The sequence below is a fragment of the Megalobrama amblycephala genome, linkage group LG8 (genome assembly GCF_018812025.1).
Source record: "Megalobrama amblycephala isolate DHTTF-2021 linkage group LG8, ASM1881202v1, whole genome shotgun sequence".
NCBI classification, from domain to species: domain Eukaryota; kingdom Metazoa; phylum Chordata; class Actinopteri; order Cypriniformes; family Xenocyprididae; genus Megalobrama; species Megalobrama amblycephala.
The window spans coordinates 6307301-6320714 of NC_063051.1; the positions used below are offsets into that span (position 1 = coordinate 6307301).

Below are 13414 nucleotides of genomic sequence, written 5' to 3' on the forward strand. Positions count from 1 at the left end.
TGAGCCAGTAGCTATAAAAGTTTATGATGAGGAGTGCAGCTAGTAGTAGCTGAATTAATTGTCATGGTAAAAAATGAGTGTTACATCTCTCTTTTGACAATTATCATTAATCTTCCACAGACTTAAATTCTCCACCTTGCCTTTTTTTATGTGTAGGCTACTGCTGACTATCTTTAGATGAGCAAAAATTTGCTCATTATTTTCTCTCTTTTTTATTATTATTCCAATTTCAGCATATATAAAGAAAAAGGAACATACAAACAATTCTTCCTATCTTACATTCACCTCATCATTTTCCTCAAGTTACCTCAGGTTACAAATTGAGCGACCAAAGCGCAGCAGCAAATGCTCATGCGCGATACTTGAAATACCATTGGTGTGGTGGAAGGTCACAGAAGTGTGGTAAATCCAAAATTGCACGTGGGCGCTGGTCACTGGAAGAACACTCCGTTTATGCATGAGGAATACCGGTAATATGTGACGTGTTGTTGCTTTTATTGGAGCGATGACGAGACAGTGTTGATTTCAGGTGAGCGTTTGTCACAAGCTGTCAGTAGCAACAGACATCTGTTCTAGCCACATCTAATGAACATTCCTTAAAGCGACAGTTCACTCAAAATGAAAATCATCATACTAATTTATTTGCTCATGTTGTTCCAAACTAGTATGTCTTTCTTTCTTTCTGTGAAACAAGCAAAAAATGGATTTTTGAAGAATATTATGACCAATATTATTAACTATAGGAAAGGAGTTCTGGGATGTTCTGGGGTCTGGTTTGGGAGTATAACAGCCCCATTCCTCATTCACTTACTTTATGTTGAAAAGAGTCCATATATTCTTCAAAATACTCCTATGAAAGAACACCAGTCCTTGAACAGTCATCTACAAATTTGAGTCATACAGTAGGCCTAAATATAAAACAGACTGTTGTGTTTGTTATTGTACAAATATTGCAGTATTGTTTTGTATTGATTGAATTATATTTGAACAATCTCAGACTACTGAAATTAAAAGGCTATATTTTTGATTTGGTTAAACTCATATTCTGGATTACGCATTACACACTTGCTTTTGATAGTGGTTTCAGTTTCAACTGCTAGGAAGTCAGGGATGCCTACTGACATTGGAGTTGTTTATGTAAGGAACCATGCTGAGACTGGAACTATTCATGTTGCAATTTGAAACAATTTGATCCATGTTCTCACGCTATCACATATTTGAATGTCACTGAGTGTTGGTTCATTCCGTGTCAACTCAACCAGAGGTCCCCGGCTCAAAAATTTAATTTTGTTAATATTTTTCTGGTGAAAGACATACATTAATGAAGAAAAAAGCCAAATAAGTAAATTAGTAAAATCTGTCAAATTTGGTTGATTTGACACTGAATGACCCTGCTGCATGTCTTGTTGGATTTTTGCAAACTAATTTCAACCAGAACGATAATGCTGGGTTAGGGGAAAGTGTGTGTGGAACTTTTTCAACCATGTTCAAAATGAATGCCCAGTATAGTTCACTGGTTCGTTCTGGACTTTATTGGAGATGATCACAATTTCAAAGAATAATATGGTAGAAAGTATGCTTGTCAGAAAATGTATTTGCAAAAGTCTGTACTTAAATACATTCAGATTGCTTATATTTTTAGTAGTACACATCACAGTATAGTTGCAAATTGTATGTGTTCTCAATTGCAATCCACTGCAGCTATGTTCATTTATATGCATGCACTGCCCTAGCTTAAAATGTATGCATGAAATTAGTTGTGGCAGAAGCATAGAAAAAATTGCCATGTCCAGCAGAGTGAAGATCAATCTGAAATAGAGAAGAGAAAAGGAGAAAATAAAACGAATGACTACCTATTCTATGCAAACAAGATTTGTTGATTTAAGATTTTTTGTTTTTGTGCTAAATCTTGATTTCTTTTGTAAAAGCTGAATAGAAAATTGCATCTGTAAAAGTGATTTACATGTGTAATGCATTGACCTGGGCTCTTCATCTACTTTTTTCAGAGAGTAAAATTATCCAAAAGAGTGTTATTTTTATTTTATTTTATTTTATTTTTGGAGTAATTTTCAGATTGTAGCACTTTCATTTTTGAAACATAGTTTATGCAAGTATAGTTACTCAAGTTTTTTTTTTTTTTTTTTCATAACACAGCTTTCTCAGTTTTGACAGGGACAGTGTTTTGGACATTAGTGTAATCTGTCTTCTATGATTTTTAAAAAAAAAATTTTAATTGCCGTCCACTGAGTGCTTCTGAACTCACCATAGAGATTTAAACAGAAAGCGTTCTAATGCATCAAGCGGTGCAGCTAATTTGTCTAAATCAATCTGTGACCGCATAAAAATGATTGACGGTCCATATTTGCCCCGCAGGTCACATTTTGATGGGCTCTGGCATAGGCTATAGACCAATCTGCCCATTTGCATTACGTAACCATGTTCTAAATTATTAGCAACGTGACTCGTTCACAAAGGACAAACCAGTATGTAAATCAGGTGACTCTGGTAAACACTTCTCAAACCTCTAAATGACCACTGCAGCTGTCATACCTTTCACTTTTAATGTAGAAGAACATTCTGCCCTGCCAAATGAGTTGACTGCCACCACTTTGTACTCGCCACTATCTTCAGGCCGAACTCTGAGAATGCACATAGAGCAGACACCAAATGCATTTCTGATGTAGTAGTTTTTGTCAGAGTCGATGCAAATCCCGTTATGGTACCATGCAATATATGGGCTGGGGCAGCCGCGGACAGCGCAGGTCATGTAGCATTGGTATCCTGTTGGTGGAGTGTGGAGTTTCAGTGGAACCAGGATGGAAGGTGGCCTTTCTAAAGTGATTATGGGTGGCACAGTTGAGGCTGCCACAGCTAGTTGGTAGGAAGGAATGAAAAGGTCCAAGTATTTAGCATTGTGAAATACAATAAGTTACATTGGTAGTGGTCCTGCTACCCACCTTTATTGCTGTTTACGCCCCATGTTGGTGAATCTGAAGGATCGGAAAGTCCCATATCATTTTTTGCATAGACTCTGAAGTGATATTCTCGACCTGGTTGAATGCTGGTAGTGTAGGTAGTGCCGAGAAGGTGGTCGGCTATTGTGCGCCAATTGCGCGTGTTGGAGTTATGTTCTTCCACCATGTAGTGCAGTCGGTCATCTCTCTTGTGGTCTGGAGACGGACCCCATGTGATAATGACTTTACCATGAACCAATTGCTCTATCTCCACTGGGCCTGGAGCCTTGGGTTCATCTGTAGCCACATAAAGAAGGATAATTTTGTAGTGAAAAATTTACGCAATAGTTATTTTCACTTATGAGTAACTCTTTGGTATGTTATTTTCTAGACTCTGAAGGTGTGGTCTCACCTAAGCATAAAGCATGCCAAATTTCTTTGGACCCTTGCAATGAGTGCTTGCAACAGGAGATGAAGCTACACTATAGGACTTCTGTATTTGATGAATTATAACAAATACTATACAATTCAGTTCTCTTGCTGATTTTCTAGACTGTGAAGTTTAGATCCCATTATGACGCTACATATGTTCAACTTGAATTTGAACATATGAATGAAAGTAAATAAAGTAAAAAAAAAAATCTAGTGTGATCACACTTTTTTGTAATTTACATCAAATGTGGCATGACTTTACCTGTTACTCTGACCTCTATGTCAAAGCTGGCTTGCCCCATTGAGTTTTTAGCCACAATGGTGTAGACACCAGAATCGTCATACTTTGAGGAGGGTATGACAAGTGTGCACGTGCCATCAGAATGAATGATCTTGTTCCAGGGAGATACAGGTTCACCATTCTTAAGCCAGGTAATGTCTGGCGGTGGAGAGGCCTGTGTGCGAATATCAAATGATTATTTTGAAGAAGATGATTGACTACATAGAGGCAAGGAGTGTGTTAGATGAGGACTTTTACCTCATAATTAATTTTGATTCTGATTGAATTTCCTGATCTCACAACCATGAAGTCTTCAGGATCTTTGAAATGGGGCTTCACTGAAAATTGGTGAAAATCAGTAAATATGTTTGAAATTGTCTTAAATATTTTCTTGATTTCCTGATAATGTGACTGTGACTTACTGTTGGGGTTTTTAGCACAGACCATTACAGAGGGAGCGCTGGGTTCTCCAGTCCCAGACATATTAATGGCTGTTACTCTGAACTCATACTCTGACCCCTCAGACACATCCTTCACTGCATACTTCAGACCTGTAAGAAGTGGAGACCACTTATTGTATCTTGTATTTTGAGGTCTTTGAACTTTGTGTAAGGTGCTTGCTAATGGTTATTTATTGATTCACCCTAGCAATTGTTTTCCAGACTCAACATTTTTACAGTGTAGAATTGAAAGTCACTGCTTTTCATTGAAGGTGGAACTTTGAAATACCTTGAATAGGTTCACTAACTGGGTTCAGAGTCACCCACATGTTTGTATCTTTCTTGCGTTTCTCTAGTTGGTAGCCCAAGATTTTAGTCCCTCCATCTTTCTCTGGTGGAGTCCATGTGAGATTAATACAGTTCTTGAATGCACTGACCACCGTCGGTGGGGCTAGTGGACCAGGGAACACTGCCAACACATAGTTAATATAAATATTAGATGATTTAAGTACTTCTCAATATGTAAAATACAGCAGTAAAGACTTAAGGAGTTTACTTAATGATCCAGCCATGATTTTTTCAGTCTCCATTGCCTCACTGATGCCTTCAAGATTCTCAGCATAGATGCGATAGATGTACCTCTTGCCGAGGGACACGCTTTTATCTCTGAAGGTTAGATGGTTAGCTGAAATATCCCCAACCTTTTTCCAGGTACCCTGCCCAACCTGTTGACGCTCAATTATGTAGTTGGTCACTGCTGAGCCACCATCATCCTTCGGAGGATTCCATTTCAATTCAAGGCCTGAGGATGTGCTTTCATTCACTTCCAGTGGTCCTCTTGGTGGACCTGGCTTGTCTGTCAGGGGCACAGATGTGTGTTACTTAAAACATAGTAAGAGAATACCTTAAGTAACAGTTAAATTGCAAATATCGTTCTCACCTAGTACTATAAGACTTGATAAAGCCTCAATAGAACCAAAAGGGTTTTTTAGCTGGATTTTGATTTGACCAGTATCCGATCGCAGGCAGTCTTTCATTTGAAGACGACTGTGGTTTGATTCCTTCACTACTTTCACCGAACCACCATCAAGAAGCTCAGAGCCTTTTTTAAACCATTTAATCTCCAGTGAGGCTTGTGGAGGAAATGACATCTTAAAAGATGCACTCTGGCCTGCTTTCACGATCACGGTGTTAGAGAACTTTCGCAAAGCATCTTGGTCGAATTCTGGAAGATCTGGGAAATACAGAAGCAATATACAGCAGAAAACATTATTGTAATTTCCAACTGACAGTAACTTCTTAATGCTTTAACCAAATGTAAAAAAGAAAATTGAATTGTAATTACCTCCAACTTTCACAATGGCCTCTGTCTTGCAACCATTAACCTCAAAATGATATTGACCTGCATCAGAATCCTTGCAATTCTGTATAATGAGCTTATGTGTACAACCATCTTTAGAGATTACTACTCCATCTTTGGAAGTCAGCTGATGAAAAAAGATTTACATGAATGTCAAACTCATTTATATGCATGCACTGCCCTATGTCATTGACGTCACTGGTGTACTGCCACGATACACAAACTTACCTTCTTTCCATCTTTATACCACACACCATCAATTTTGTCAGTATTTAGTTTACACACTAGCTCTGCAGGTTTGCCGCGGAGGGCATTTTTGTCTGATAATCCACTTGCAAAGTGCACTTTATCATCTGGAATGAATGATTTTGAATGAATTATAATAACTTGACTAAGACTAAGTGGTAATTTGTTGATGGAAATTGAAGAAAAAGCAATATAAAAGAGTTTTTGGACATTTTTGCCATGAACATACCTGTACCATCTCCACCAGATCCAACCCCAGCTGATTGGCCTCCCAGTCCATCTGCTCCCAAACCCATTCCAGAACCCTTTCCACTTTTCCCACTTCCTTCTGTACCCTCTCTTCCTTGTCCGTACTTTCCTGTTGCATCTCTTCCACTTCCGTCTCCCAAGCCAAGTCCTCCACGGCCATCCGCTCCATCACCACGACCATCTGCTGCGTCACCACGGCCATCCGCTCCATCACCTCGGCCATCCGCTCCATCACTTCTCCCATCCGTACCCTTGCCTCTCCTAGCTGCTTCATCTTTTCCTCTCTGCAGTCTGGCCTGTTCTTCTGCCAGACGTCTTGCAATATCATCTGCTCCTTCACTTGCACCACCTCGACCTTTCCCCCTGGCGTTAGGATCCTCTGATGTGGCATAGAGCAATAATAGAACATTATCCTGATTGATATACATTGCAGTGCAGAGGTATACTGATGATGTTAGTTTGTTTCTTTTTTCCTCTTGAAGACTTACCATCAACAGCAAGGGTGGCCCTGGATGATTTAATCCCAGCAATAGCCGTGTACACGCCCTTGTCCTCTTTGTTACAGTTTTTTACAACTAATCTGTGTCTGAGCTTGTCTTCAGAGACTGTGATATTGTACTTGTCTCCATGATCAAGAGAGATGTCATTGGCGCACCAGGTGATTTGTGTTACAGGACCAGAAAAAACACCCTCAAACACTGCGTCCTGCCCCTCAACCACTTTAGCATCTTTTAGCATGCCATTGAATTCCACATCAGGAACTGTGGGGAAATGATTAATGAAGCAGATGTACACTGAACATGCTAAAATTTAAAAATTAAAAGCCTTCTTACTTGCTAAGGTGGTTGAGAAAATGTTGACATCTTCAACATCCACTTGGTATAGTCCACTATCATTTAAGTCAAGATTGTTGATGCTAAATGAGTACTTATCACCAGTTTTCTTCATATTATGTTTAGAGGAATCATCAGTGCCATCACCATAATCAAGCATTTCACCGTTCTGGAAAGAGAAAAGAGTTTGTTTTTTCTTTTTTTGGGTGATAGATGACATTGTTCGTTATCATAGTAAAACCATTTTACTTACTTTGTACAGATAAATTTGACTGTTTGTGTCCTTAAGCTTCATATTAAATTCAAATTCAGCACTACCACTTGTATTCACTTCAATCTGCTTTATGTTGTCAACGTTTTCAACCACCTGTAAGACATAAAAGAAATGAGATTTTAGAAGTGAATGTATGACTTGCTGCATATTATGTTTTTTTCTTCCTTTTTTAAGCAAACAAACTAGAAATTATTACAGAAATTGACTAAAGCACTGTTCCAATTACAGAAGTGTCTCAAAGCAAATTTTCACCAGCCAAATTGAAATGACCAAAAATTGACTGACAAATCAGCATCAGCATCTCATGATTAGCCTAAATTCCTGACCGATACCTTTGCTTGTTCGTCTTCCTTCTCCTTTTTCTTCAGGTTGAGCTGTTTTAGCATCCAGCGAAAGTCAGTGACTCCAAATTCATGACAGATGCGCTCATAATCTGCCTTTTTGGCACTTAGCATGACTTCCCAGAATTTTGGATCAATCTCTCCCTCTTTCTTGGGTTTTTCTTTTCTCTTCTTGACAATTCTGGATGGAAGATTGTTTCATTTCGATGAGAGAAAAATGATCAGCTGTGATTTTATAACAGACATTTCTGAAACACTTGAAGAAAAACATTTACTTGGTTTTCTTAAGCATTTTCCTGAAGTCCTCAGGGTCATTGCTTTGTCCTTCTTAAACAAAACAGAAGAAAGTATCATACATTATCAATACATGTAAATAAAAAACCCTCTTTACATTTATTTATCATTTTTAGGATGATTATTTCCACCTTTGTTTGAGGATGTATCAGTTTGCTTTTTCTTAAGTCCAACTAAAAGACAGAAAGGAATTACCACAAGAGCACAGTATAACAGAGCGTGCATTCAGAGTATACAGCAGATCCAAGTTATGCACATTAAATGTGGTAATATTCTTGAATATAGTCTTCTGTTAAATTAAAACGTTACCTACCTGAAAATACACTCAATGTAGCTGTGCACACAGCTTTTCCAAAAGGATTTGTAGCTAAACATTTGTACGTATCTCCTTGGTCTACTTGCACATTTAGTATCTGTTATTTTCAACAGAACAAATTAAACAAGAATTTGCTTCAGAAGGTCTATATGATAATCTCTGTATGATGTAATTTCAGATCCAAATTTTTGGTGTTTGGTACAATATGTTACCTCTAGAGAATGTTCTCTAGTCCTTTCATCATATCTTGGTTTATATTTTTCTGGATCAGAAGTGTTACCCTTGTTGCGAGCCCATGTTACAGTTGGTACTGGATCTCCACTCACCATTGCTTTGAAAATGGCCACTTTGCCTGCAGTTGAAAAAAGGCATCCCATTAATCATTTCTGAGTTTTATGCTTATGAAGGATCTACTACCCGAAGCTACTACTTTTTCATTATAGCTAAATGACTGCTCAAATAACACATAAATGTTTAATCTAATTCACAGAATATAGTCTATTGGACTATATAAAAATTATAGCAGAGAGAAGGAGTATTAAAGTGAGTAGCCTATCTGTGTGCTTTTTAACAATAGTTGTGATGATGATGATAATAATAATAATAATAATTATTATTATTGATACCTTCGTGAACTGTCAAGGCGATTGGTTTCCTGCTGAAATCAGGTAGAGTTTTTCCGCGTGGTAGTTCCTTGACGTACTGGGTGATCATAACACCAGGCACTCTAGATCTCTTCTTGATCTCCACTTGAAAGATGTGTGCGTTAATCATTAAAGTATATGCTTTATTAAACACTGAATATTTTGTATTTGTAAATAAGCCACCCACATATAAATATGCACATGTCATTCAAAATAGAGCTGCCATGCCATACACTGCCTTCACAATCACAATTGATATTCATTTAACCACATGAGGGCAATGTTTCCTTTAAAGTCTGGACCAAAAATGAATAAAGGGGCATCAAAATGCAGGGTAAGCTAACAGTTTGAACCTACCATAAATGTTTTAGGCTTGAGGGTGCATTTATTATATGTGTGTAAAAATTCAGAGTGTTCTCTTGGCAGTTGACTTGAAACTGCTACAAAAATTGGTTGTTAACTTACAGTAGCAGCTGTTGAGGTTTTGTAGTACTAAAAACTTTCAGACACATGCAATGTAGACCTAGGGCTACAATTTTCATTATTAACAATCATTACATGTAAATAACTGCATTTACAATGTTTTGATTCAAATATATCTTACCCTGACCAACAGGAATCTCTTCTGAAGGCTGTGACATCTTCAGAATGTTTTACCCTTGTTCCAGTATTGTTCCAGTAGTCACTTTATGGATTTAGGCTATAATATGAAAAACAAATATTTTATACATTCATGGCATTACAAAAAAGGTTGGCTTTTATTTTGTAAAACAGCTAAGTTAAAAATGCAGTCAGGGATCGTCCTTTAATCACTGTGATACAGAGTCTAGAACACACTGATGATCCCATCCAATTGTGAGACAATGTACACACACTAACTAGAAGCTGTTATGAAAGTAACATCAAAGTGACGTGGCCGAGAACAGCAAATGTTAATGTTTGTTTCTTCTGAATAAATTAAATTCTAGAGTTCAGATAGTGCTGTGCTGATGCACCAAATGACTTCTTTGTTTGGTAAATTCTGTCCTAAAGTATCATTTAAATACATTCTCCAATCATTTTTCATTTAATTATTATTATTATTATTATTATTTTGCTAGCTTCCTCAGCAACCTATTCCTGTTGTGATCATAACAGTAATATTATGATTTTTGTCTTATTTTTACTCTCATAAATCAAAATCAAAATCTTACTTTAATTTTTATTTGGTACTAAAATACTGTCATAAATATCAGTATTTTCTTGCTGTTAGTGACTATTATTGATAAAACTGTACACGTGCCTTCCATTATTTAGTAATAAAATTTACTACATTTCTCAAATAATCATGGTTTTTAATTAGGATAGATTAAGTAATGAAACTGCCAAGTCTTAAACCCCAGACTGAGAGTTTGCACCTTACTGAAGATTTTTTCCTGTACTCTATATCCTTTTTTTTCTTTTTTTTTCTAATGGCCCTCAAGAAGATGCTTCATGCTGTGACCTTAAAAAAGTTAACCAATAAAGATATATTAAGAATTTGATTTGATGCATATCATGTTGCGTAATTCTAGACTGGTAGTAAAAAACTTATTGGCATTCCAAGATTCACGGGATCCCCTGCAATTCTTTTACAAGGCCAAAGGGGAAAGAAACAGTTATCCAACATTTGACAGATCACACATGAACAAAACAGAATTATGTGAGCGAGCCTTAAAACTAGTCTGTCTGCCTAGCTCAAAACCAAAAAATCTGACACAATCTTCCTGTGCTTGGTGAGGGAAAATTAGTACATTTGAAATTAATTTCTTCAGCAGCTGAAGCAAGGCCCTCCACCATAAAGCTGGGATGAAGAGAATCTGGGGTCCTAACCTTAACCGTTCATTCAGATTGCTCATCTTTTCTGAACATTTGTCAGTCGATCTTGAGAGTTCTGCCGTCAAGCTGTACAGTCTATCCAAAAGCCTCGCCTTTTCACTTTATCTGTCTCATTTTTTTCTCTCCAGTACACAAACACATCCAAACAAGATAAACAATTTTGCCTCTTGAGTGCATCTAAGATAATATGTCTATATTTTTTTAAGAGATTTTTTTTTTTTTTTTTTTTTTTTTTTTTTGAATAAACCACTTAGACCATTGGCAAATTGCAAAATGACAGCCTCATTCACCATTCCCTTTCATTGTATGTAAATTGTATGTTCTGCCTAATTTATGTCTATCACAGAAGAAAGTTAATCATAGAGGTTTGGAATGACATGAGGGTGAGTTTTTTTTTGGTTGAGCTATATGCAATACTGTTAGATGTATGTTTAAAACAAGAAAAACATTATTAAGATATATTCCCTGGAAACTATTCATTTAATCTTGATTTGCTTTACAAGTAGATGTGTTTTGCTTCCACATTGTTAGGATATTTTGATAAAATATGAAAACATCTTTGACCAAACATATTGATTATTATAATATATTTAGTGCAAATGTGAATTTAAAAAAGGGCATTCATTTCAAAATAAAAAAGGGCATACATTTAATTTCTTATTAAAGGCCCTGTATGTACGTTTCGCCGCTAGAGGTCATTCAAAACAATAACAAATGCAAAGCTTGATGACGCCATGAATGAGCGTGGAATCATGGGAGGTTTCGTCTTCACCTCCACAGGAAGGCAATCTGACAGGAATCAGTCAGAAATCAAGTTCATGGAGCATATGTATTAAAGTTTTATTAATGTGGTATGAATCAGGGCGGGGCCAAAGCCTGGGACATTATGCATATATACCGCAGTTGTATATACTGTCTATACAAAGTTCAGTCATGAATCTCTAAACGAGCGCTGATTGGTCTTTCAGCCAATCGGAGGTAATTCCATATCCACGCAACCATATATATCGTATCCTAGCCTGCGATCGACAAGCTGCGCAATGTGAAGCGCTGTTAACCCTCCTCCTCCCCAGCGCCACCTGTAGAGATCTGCTATGGGGGTTCTACCATTCTTGCAGCAGCCTTTTCCTTGTTGTTTTATTTGACTAAGCTAAACAATTTGTATTTGCTCAGCATCAACAGCAGCACTAACTGCAGCAGCAACAGCAGCAGCAGCGTAGCAGATCTCGTACGCCAAAATCAAGCCATGTATACTTCAACACTCATGCCAATAAATGCTGGTTGAATTTAATCCACTCCGCGAGTTGTCATGATTGAAGTATGTTTACATTTAAAGTTACGTTTAACATCCACCTCCTTTCCTTGGAATTGAGAATTGTTACAGTTACACTTAAATTCACATTATTTTATTTCATTCTAATGAAACAGCCGCAAGTGCTGAATTACTACTCATACAGGTCACTTAATTTGACAGTAAAATTGTAGGGTAGCGCAGCGCTGTTTTACGGCATGAAAACAATCATGCTAAAAACTTTTGATTGTGTTCAAAGTTATATTAACGTTACTCCTTTTGTTCGCTTGGTGCCTGGTAGGAGACACTTGTTGCACATTAAGCTAGATCTAGATCTAGAGATTAATAAATGCTTGATGACTTGTGTTGCTAAATGGCAGTTTATTTTAAAATATATTGTATGGTGGAGAAAATGCTTTATTACTGTTACTACAAATAAAGCTCTTTCTGATTATGCTATGTTAGACACTCGACAAAATAGTGTTGTCTCTGAGGCATGGTACAAACATGTTACTCACAGTAAATTAAGAAAATGTCTCGGTTATGTATGTTACCCTGTTTCCTTTCAGTCGGAGATGTACGTCAGAAGTGAACCGACGAATTGGGATATTGCATGAGAGCCTAATTCGTTGGTTCACTTCTGACGTATGTTGAACGTGACCAACTGAAAGGGAACAAGAGATTCAAACAATAGGACTAACCCGATAAAGGTATCCAAACAGTTGCTCACCTGTCTACACATAATAAATTAAAGCGTCTTTGGCGTTTCCATGTTTTCTACCGAAGTAAAACTGGAAATCGAGGGTAAAAGTGGGATATGATATCATTGACAGCTGACTCAATGACACGGGCTGTTAGACACCGGTTAAAATTGCTAATTTCTCTAGATTTAAATGATTGGAAACATTTGGGATTTTGTAAGTACACAAGTCAACAAAATATTTAACATTGTTCTAGTGGTTTTTGGATATTTTAATCCAAAAATCTTACATATTGTGCATTTAATTCTGTATAACACAGCCTCAAACATAATGATCTAAGTTCAGTCAAGAGGATGGGAGCAATTCTCATAGCAGTAATTAATGATGTATGCCAGTAGATGACGATTACATATTTGTCTATCCTAACTCTTGCTTTGTGTGATGTAGCAAATCGCCCTTAGAGGTTTTTCCTCTTTGTTAAATGAGCATCTGACTTCCCATTGTGGTAATGACATCATGTGCTCAAGTTTGCTCACACTGAATGAAACCAATTATTTATGGCCAAATTTGTTTCCATTATTTATTCATAGTTCAATGACTGATGAAATTCATAACTATAAGTAAGCTGTGAATTTCTGTTAGGAATGGTTCATTATTCCTCATGGTTCCCTGTGTTGCATGTCAAAGAAAATGGAAACTCACCTTTAAAATCCCGCTGCTCCTTCAGCTTCTGCGTCAGTGGTGCTTGTTCAGTTAAGAACATTTGGTGGACCGAATGGAAGACTTCCATGCAGTTGAATCAATCAGCTGTCACATTAAAGCTTTTATTTGAGAAGCGGAGGTGGGGGGATGCCCAGCCCATGAAGCAGATATTCATATTCATATATCATTCTATGATCCTG

The 13414-nt window shown here is 37.1% G+C and overlaps 1 protein-coding gene across 2 annotated transcripts; it reads right to left on the minus strand.

Annotated features, from left to right (window-relative positions):
• Nucleotides 1–1509: 1509 nt before the first annotated feature.
• Nucleotides 1510–13318, minus strand: LOC125273501 (immunoglobulin-like and fibronectin type III domain-containing protein 1). Of its 2 annotated transcripts, none has more exons than XM_048198938.1 (23): nucleotides 13215–13318; nucleotides 9268–9363; nucleotides 8646–8768; nucleotides 8232–8371; nucleotides 8017–8116; nucleotides 7835–7876; nucleotides 7685–7733; nucleotides 7401–7590; nucleotides 7048–7161; nucleotides 6795–6963; nucleotides 6450–6722; nucleotides 5942–6340; nucleotides 5695–5819; nucleotides 5452–5593; nucleotides 5047–5340; nucleotides 4663–4962; nucleotides 4396–4575; nucleotides 4089–4217; nucleotides 3925–4004; nucleotides 3649–3841; nucleotides 2958–3251; nucleotides 2551–2871; nucleotides 1510–1809 (listed from the first exon to the last, which is right to left on the minus strand). In XM_048198938.1, exons 2-23 carry the CDS (start codon nucleotides 9302–9304, stop codon nucleotides 1805–1807), a joined length of 3699 nt encoding a protein of 1232 aa, XP_048054895.1. In that variant the 5' UTR covers nucleotides 9305–9363; nucleotides 13215–13318; the 3' UTR covers nucleotides 1510–1804. The 2 variants fall into 2 exon arrangements, with proteins under 2 accessions (XP_048054895.1, XP_048054894.1); XM_048198937.1 differs by having other exon boundaries at nucleotides 7685–7736.
• Between the last annotated feature and the right edge of the window lie 96 nt (nucleotides 13319–13414).

Excerpts from the sequence above, each read along its gene's own strand:
- LOC125273501 (XM_048198937.1), bottom strand. The coding sequence starts at position 9,304 with ATGTCACAGCCTTCAGAAGAGATTCCTGTTGGTCAGG. Across the intron at positions 8,769-9,267 it reads AGAGATTCCTGTTGGTCAGG|TGGAGATCAAGAAGAGATCT; the intron begins GTAAGATATATT and ends ACATCTTTCAAG. Across the intron at positions 3,252-3,648 it reads CATAGAGGTCAGAGTAACAG|ATGAACCCAAGGCTCCAGGC; the intron begins GTAAAGTCATGC and ends ATGTGGCTACAG.